This window comes from Ciona intestinalis, unplaced genomic scaffold, assembly GCF_000224145.3.
Source record: "Ciona intestinalis unplaced genomic scaffold, KH HT000101.2, whole genome shotgun sequence".
Taxonomy (NCBI): domain Eukaryota; kingdom Metazoa; phylum Chordata; class Ascidiacea; order Phlebobranchia; family Cionidae; genus Ciona; species Ciona intestinalis.
The window spans coordinates 266008-273652 of record NW_004190423.2 but is presented as its reverse complement, the minus strand read 5'-3'; the positions used below and the strand labels follow the sequence as shown (position 1 = coordinate 273652).

At 35.6% G+C, this 7645-nt stretch overlaps 3 protein-coding genes across 3 annotated transcripts in view; all 3 read left to right on the top strand.

Moving 5' to 3' along the window:
* Window positions 1-1227, top strand: part of LOC100175960 (glutathione S-transferase alpha-5-like) — a 13364-nt gene extending 12137 nt beyond the window's left edge. The window contains exons 5-8 of the mRNA XM_026838626.1: window positions 1-44; window positions 309-444; window positions 511-642; window positions 876-1227. Of these exons, the coding sequence (XP_026694427.1) occupies window positions 1-44; window positions 309-444; window positions 511-642; window positions 876-998 (435 nt within the window). The 3' untranslated portion in view covers window positions 999-1227. The remainder of the gene's footprint in view (window positions 45-308; window positions 445-510; window positions 643-875) is intronic.
* Window positions 1228-1902: 675 nt separating this feature from the next.
* LOC100180641 (acyl-coenzyme A thioesterase 13-like) lies at window positions 1903-3439 on the top strand. Its single transcript, XM_002119908.4, has 2 exons — window positions 1903-2233; window positions 2666-3439. The coding sequence occupies exons 1-2, from the start codon at window positions 1948-1950 to the stop codon at window positions 2803-2805; spliced, it is 426 nt and encodes a 141-aa protein (XP_002119944.1). The 5' UTR covers window positions 1903-1947; the 3' UTR covers window positions 2806-3439.
* A 3-nt stretch (window positions 3440-3442) lies between these two features.
* Window positions 3443-6036, top strand: LOC100178269 (RNA exonuclease 4-like). Its single transcript, XM_002119800.5, has 4 exons — window positions 3443-3844; window positions 4548-4678; window positions 5243-5452; window positions 5842-6036. The coding sequence occupies exons 1-4, from the start codon at window positions 3508-3510 to the stop codon at window positions 6004-6006; spliced, it is 843 nt and encodes a 280-aa protein (XP_002119836.1). The 5' UTR covers window positions 3443-3507; the 3' UTR covers window positions 6007-6036.
* The last annotated feature ends 1609 nt before the right edge of the window (window positions 6037-7645 follow it).

The window sequence follows — 7645 nt, the reverse complement described above, 5'->3', positions numbered from 1 at the left end:
CATAAGGGGGGCTTGATGGGGGAAAACGATACAGAAAGAGCTTTGTAAGTTATTCTACATTAGTAACAGGAGATACATTTTGTAAAGCGAGTATTAACTATTAGTTTGGTCTCGCATTAAGCAAACTTATTGTCGCTACAGTAGCTGAAATAGTGGATATAAATGACCAAACCAACCAAAAGTCATGTCTGCTTATCCACACACTGCAATAGTTTCAGCAACTCGACTGTGAGCATGGGAGTGGCAACCATGGACAAGTCACTCAAGTTCCCACCCACGAGGATATAAGTGATCAATTGTATTTTCAGGGTAGACATGTACACTGAAGGAATAATGGATATGTCTAACGTTGGCTTAGCTTATCCTTTCAAACCTGACAAAGCACAATTTTGGTCGGAAAACAAAGAAAAATTGGGCACAAAATATTTCTCCGTTTATGAAAATGTAAGTTTTCAAACATGGCCATTTTAAACCAAAAGGCGCGTATTGAATTGTTATGTTACGTCACAGATACTACAGACAACAAACAATGGTCATCTTGTCGGCAACAAACAAACAATGGCCGACGTGTTATTGTTTGAATCTTTTGTACATTACCTGCACATTGACAAAGACGTACTGAATAATTATCCAAACTTACAGGTTAGAAACTTGGCGCTTTTACGAATCAGAGTTACTATTCTAAATGTGTGTGTTGAGGTACTACAGGTAAGAATAGAACAGCACGCACCTGGGGTTCAGGAGAGAGTTGGTAAAATACACCCATTGTGCTGCAATGTACAATTCATTAGTGACCACTGGGTTGAAGAAATGTTGAATATGCCGGTTAACCCAGGCATATACAGTATTATTACCTTTTTTTTCATTTCCTACAGAAATTTATGGCTTCTCAAAAAGAAATACCGTGGGTACAGAAGTTCCTTCAGCCAGGTAGCAACAGAAAACCCTTTCCCGATGAAAAATACGTTGCTATGGTTGCGGAAATATTCTTTTCATAATTTTGCATTAACCCGTATGCAAAGAAGAGCACAATCATAATATGTATATTATACATTTAACGCATATCATGTTTGTAGAATGCATTACTATCGTTACATCCACACTAGTTTAAACAGTAAATGTTACGTTTAGCTCGTTTTAAACGAGACTTTTTTCAAGTGTTTTTTTATCATGTTTTAGTCAATACTTAAAAGTTCCAATGTTTGAACAAAATAAACAATTAAATGCATGATGACAGTTGTTTACAATCACAAGCGAAGTTGTCTTTTGAAAACAGTTAATAGTTTTATGTCTTTTAGCTTGTCACTCAATCGAATTGTTCACAATATTTTAACACGTTACCTACTTTCGTAATTTATTGACAAAAAAAACGTGTTTCTTTTCGGATGTGCATTCTATGTGTTTCATCAGGCAATAACAAGATCAACTTGAATTTTGGGGTCTACTGTTATAACACCAGCGGCAAAATTTGAAGAATGTTTATATATCCACACACTGCAATAGCTTCAGCCGCACGACCGTAAGTCACTAAAGTTCTTAACAGGGGACGAAATAGTTACGTCGCAACGTACGCCGGTGGCCACAAAAAAGCAACAGCACCAAAAATGGCATGGGTCAGTTTTAACTTGACAGTGGGCATGGGGTAATCTATTTCACAAACCGTTTTTATATAGTATCCGATAGGGGATATAGGTTTAGTACGTTAGGGCAAGCTGGACAATATTCCAATCTCTTTTATCGGCAAATTTGGTAGTAAACAAAGAATATATTTACAGAAATAAGTAACCGTATTCTCGGTTCTCATGACTTTAAAAGAGATGATTTTATGCTTTTTAATTAATTTTATTTTTGATAATGTATTTATAGATATAAATAAACGTTCTATTATGTCATTAATATAGAATTAGTTTTAATTTAGTTATTCAGTTGTAGTTTCAAGGTTTAGGTATGGCGTCTTTGCAAGCTGTGCGGCAAATAGTGAAGTCAATGAAACATACACCGATATTTGAGAAGTGTTTGCAACATATACATGTAGTATCTGCTGGTGATGGGAAAATCAAATGTACAATGCCAGTTATGGAGGAACATTTAAATATGAATAAAACCATGCACGGCGGGCTAACAGCCACTTTGGTTGATTCTGTGTCATCGTGGGCGTTTGCTACGACCAAAGAAGCAAAGTTCGGCGTTTCTATCGATATTAATGTGACTTATCTAACTGCAGCTAAACAAGGTATATCATCGTTCATGTTTATACCATATTGCGGCGGTTCTATGGTTTAGATTTCGATTTAGGTCTAAGTTAGTCTATTACCCCAACACCCAGGGATTTAGGCCAGAGTTGGTCCATTACCCCAACACCCAGGGATTTAGGCCTAAGTTGACCTATTACCCCAACACCCAGGGATTTAGGCCTAAGTTGACCTATTACCCCAACACCTAAGGATTTGGGCCCAAGTTGGCCCGTTCCCCCAATATCTAGGCCCCAGGGTGCTACCATATGGACTTCACCAGATATTGAAGCCTGTCGCCTCCCCTAGAGGCTTCAACATCTGTTAAAGTAAAATATGTAAGTATTCTAACTTGACAGTGGGCATGGGGTATAAAACTAAATACAGTTGGATATGTAACATGTTTACCCCCATTATACCTGTTTTCCTCTCAGGCGAAACGATAACCATCACGTCCGAAGTTTTAAAACAAGGTCGCACAATCGGATTCGCGAACGTTGATATTCATAATGAGGCCGGCAACCTTGTCGCGACAGGACGTCACACAAAGTTTATGGCTTCTGCAGCATATTAGTGTTGCCAGATATATTTCAACATAAAGAAGTGTTTCCAGTGTTCCCAGACATTCCTTAATTGTGCCTTTATATATTTATCTCTATCTTTAGTTTCACTGGTATTTGATTGATTGCTACAAATTAGTAGTTAGTAGTTTGTCACCCAAATAGTATTTTAACCGAAATACTCAAGAAACGAACCCAAATAGTACAACTTAAATGCAAAAAAGTTTATTTAAAAAATTTCCTTTATATTTCTGTTCTTTACATGTTATGCAAATTGTTAAAGTATGAATTTATGCACGATATTGCGCAATAACCATAGAAATCTTTGTTATTTTGTACCTGTTTGTTTATTTTAATGTTTATTGTCTTGAGAAAACTAGAATTTTTAGATGAATTGTAACCAAATATCAATTATCAGGCATATGTATTTGATACCAGAATACTTTTATTTAATATTTGTATACAAATTTTCAGGGTTTTTCACTCAAACAATTGTATAACATCTTAATACTTGTTTGTGTTTTGTTATAAGTTTATTGGGGTAGTTGCTAACTTTGGCTTGAATCACTATAACACCTCACCCATATACAGTACAATTACAATTATAATCTGTCTTGTATATAATAACTTAATAGGTATTTATTTCCATAGAAATAGAGTTGAATTAAATATCTGCCGCACAAGTTTACCTCCCAAGACATGAAGAATATTTGTTGATGAAGAGAATTTTGAACCCAAGATTTCTCTCAAGAGTCCAACTTAAGATGACAAGAACTAAAATTAACCCAAAGTCCACACTTTCTGCTGCTTCTGCTCATTTGAGCTCTGAAAATATAACGGATACTTTGAAAAGGAAAACAGAATGTACAGAAAATGAACTTGATTTCTTTAAAAGGCGAAAACAATATAATAAACAATTGGTTTGTATGCCTAAAGTAGAAGAGAATGAAAGCCCACCTTGGAGTCACATGGTGTATGCGCTTGACTGTGAAATGGTAGAATGTCTATACAGTATTAACTCCTTGGCAAGATGCTCTGTGGTTGACTATTGGGGTGAGTCTGTACTTACTTATTTATTTTATTGTTTTATAAAAGGTATTTATTTATGTTTTTTTTCTATTTTTAGTCAGTCGCTACAATAGTGCATTTTGCATGTCTATGAACTTGTAAAATGCTTTAAAGCTCTGTGTGTGAGTATATTGTGTCTTATGAACAGTTGCCGTGTTATAAAGTCTGCATTCATTTATGTTCATTGTTGCTGTTATAGAACTATTTATTATAAATGTGAAAGAAATCTTCTGGCAATTCACAATTGTTTATTTTATGATTTAAATCTTGACAATGTCTCATTGCATGGCAGACAAAACATTGTTTTTTCAAGATCACAAAAGTCAGAAACTGTAAATGAGAAAATAATCCTTTTTTTTTTTTTAAACAATCGAATTTAAAAACTTTTTCGTCCCATACATACATACAAGGCATTATTAAAATAAAACAAGTTTTTATGTATGAAACAAAACACACATGTTACTGTCATTGCCCCACCACACAAGAATAAACAAGTTAAGAAGTTATATATATATACAATATACACAGTGGTGCAGCCAGAAAAAATATAAGGGGGGGGGGGGTTTTCGACCCCCGAAACACCCCCTGCCTGCGCCACTGCATATACATATATATATTAAAAATCTGCCAGAAGAACGATAGTTATTCTTGATAACTACAGCTTATTGAACCCTTATTTCCCCCTCAGGTTCGGTGGTTCTCGACCTTTATGTTAAACAAACATCCGAAGTAACGGATTATCGCACCAAGTACAGTGGTATTCAACCCAAACATGTTATGTCCGATGAATCAATTTCATTCAAACAAGCTCAAAGTCAGGTAAAGTTACTAAAGTATACGAATGTAACTTGTTAAAGTTAAAATGGATGCATAGAAGTGAAAACTGAAGTATATATAGTGGGGTGGGGGAAGATGGGACACCTTTAGCACATAATATACAAATATCCCGATCGTGTTTTAAACAATTAACAACGGTCTATGGGAGTCGTGAGGATATAGTTTTATGATCCTTTAAATGTTTTTTGTTTACTACTAAACGGGACGAGAAAATGGAGTTAAAAGGTGTCCCATCTCCCCCCACCGTACTGTGTATATATATAAATGTAGGTAAAGTATTTATAAATGTTAACTATTTATCCACGCATGGTTGTTTTACTCAATTTGATCGCAATAACACAAGTTATAATTGGGTGCAAAAGCCACACTTTATAACAGACACTCTTTTCCCCACTTTTTATCTATATAACGTGTTTTTAACAACTGTTTTTTTTTGCTGTCAGTTCCCCTTTCTTCAATATACCATTCATATTCAAAGAGAAAAAAATAATGATTTCCTCCACCCCATTTTGGCATGTATCTATAATCCCATCTCTTTTATTGCAGGTTTTAAATTTGTTAAAGAACAAAATTGTGATCGGGCACAGTTTATTCTTCGACACACGCGCGTTAAAGATAAATCTTCCCACTGAACAAACCGTTGATATTTCAAAGTTATCGCTTGTCATGGAGAAAATGAACAACTTGGGATACAGAACCGAACATACGTTTTCACTGAAGAAACTTGCGCGCCATTTGTTGAACCGAAAAATACAGGTACAATGGGTTGTGTTATTAAACAATTAAACGTATTCTCGCATGGCGGGGCAACGACAGTCATTATAACATGGGTGTTCTGTTTCATACACCACGTGCCCGCTTACAAGTTACCGCGTTTGTAACTTGGTGTGTGATTGTTTTTATGTATGGCTGATAATTTGGTTTTTATGTATGGCTGATAATTTGTACAAACCATTAGCGACCACTGGGTTGTGCTCACAATGGTAGCAGTGTCGAGCCTTGAACCTATAACCACTGGACTAGAGGCAGCTGTGCCAACCACTGTGCCAAGGAACAGACAAATATATAAAAACATATGACATAAATATATAAAAATATCATTTCATTCTTTACTTTATTATTAATTTCTTTCTTCTTTCAAACAGACACACACACACTGTTCTGTAGAAGATGCCACTGCCACCATGGATATTTTTAAGTCTGTATCTGATTCCTGGTTTACGGAAAACCAACCATTATTTAAAGATTACCTCAGTGGTGCTTATTTTGATGACCGCTACTGGCCGCCACATGTAGACAACAACCCTTAAAGTGCTTTCATAATAAATAGTTTTCAATTACTGTTTGTAGAGTTTTCAGAGGGGCTAGATATGCAGGGATAATTGGAATAATTAAGACTTAATGCATTTCGTTAGGATTTTTTGATTGGTAGCCCCTAAAAAGGACGCATACAGTTATTGGGCCACAAACAGACATCTGCTCATGGCCTTGTTTATTTTTGAGGCCAATTGCTGGAAAGTGGTGAATGGAATTTTAGTGGAAATATGTTAAAACAAATGTAGGTTATTTTATTGATAGAGCAGAAGGTCATGGGTGTTGTTGTTGAGTGTCTCTGAATGGGGCCATGACACTGGTTTAGGCCATACAGGGTCACCAAGGTTTGGGAGTTAAGGGCCCATGTTCCCAGTATATGTATTTCTATTATTTTTAGATATCCTAACTGTGATTGCAAGAGACCTTGGACAAGCTATTATAAAAGCAGAGCCAAGCATGTTTGCCAGCTGTTACACTTGTTACTGTTATACTGCAGTATCATGTTCAAATTGCTGTGTGTACCTTGTTGGGTTCTAGTGGAGAATCTTCCCCCCCCCCACCTTATTTGCTAACCACTAACTCCTAGGTTAGGGGGTTAGTGGTTATAGGGGTTAGTAGTTGGTGGTTCTAGGGGTTAGTAGTTAGTGGTTAGCAAATAAGGTGGGGGGACGATTCTTTACTAGCACCCCTTGTTATTGCAGCTCAGTAGGTATATGGTTGACTTAACAAAAAGATAGCAATTAAAAGCAGAATATGTTTTAAAATGACCAAAGCAGCATTCTAATATATAGCAAAAAAAGGTTTGTGGTTTATGTAGATTATTGTCTGTAACTTTGTGTTTGTTGCAAGACAGTGGGTGCTTTACAGACCATGTTTTACTTGTTAACGAAGGATATTTAATGTGTTTGAAAGTTAGTATTAACTGCCAGTACAGTAAGACTAACCTATTAATACTTTAAATATGTTTTCGATTATGATATACTGCTTAAAGGCTAATTATCTGTATGCATACATACTTGTATTTTGGCTTTTACAATATTTTAACGCCATATTCAGGTTGTTTTTATCAGATCAAATGACACTTAATGTAATAATGTGTGGTATGATGCACAGTGGGGCAATAGATACTGGTACAGTGTATCTTATGTAAGACACAATAATGCAATGGTAAGATCATCCGCGTGTATAGCATGATTGTAACACCCCATGTCTAGCTATAAACATATCTTTTTATCTGTGGGGTAAGATGGTCATTCACTTAAAGACGATCTTATAGGACGTCAAAACGTGTGTTGCAAAATTTTTACCCGAAAAGCTAAAATACAAGTATAATAATATGCATGACAGCAACAGTATATACTACTTCTGCATGACAGCAACAGTATATACTACTTCTGCATGACAGCAACAGTATATACTACTTCTAACTGTATTTATATTCACCGTCATGTTTAAAAGTGCTAGTGTAGACCACTCTGCTACCGGACTTGATCTTCTTGTAAATATAAATATTATATGAAACATGAACCTGGTAATGTCCTCTCGAAATTAAATCCAAGTTATTTTGAAATGAAAAAGTTACTGACGCCAGAAATACTTGTACAAAAGAAAGCGTGAATCCTAGATTCCAAGAAG

Coding starts and splice junctions, on each gene's coding strand:
- LOC100180641 (XM_002119908.4), top strand. CDS start 1,948: ATGGCGTCTTTGCAAGCTGTGCGGCAAATAGTGAAGTCAATGAAACAT. Junction 2,234..2,665: donor TCTAACTGCAGCTAAACAAG/GTATATCATCGT, acceptor TTTTCCTCTCAG/GCGAAACGATAACCATCACG.
- LOC100178269 (XM_002119800.5), top strand. CDS start 3,508: ATGAAGAGAATTTTGAACCCAAGATTTCTCTCAAGAGTCCAACTTAAG. Junction 3,845..4,547: donor CTCTGTGGTTGACTATTGGG/GTGAGTCTGTAC, acceptor TTTCCCCCTCAG/GTTCGGTGGTTCTCGACCTT. Junction 4,679..5,242: donor TCAAACAAGCTCAAAGTCAG/GTAAAGTTACTA, acceptor CTTTTATTGCAG/GTTTTAAATTTGTTAAAGAA.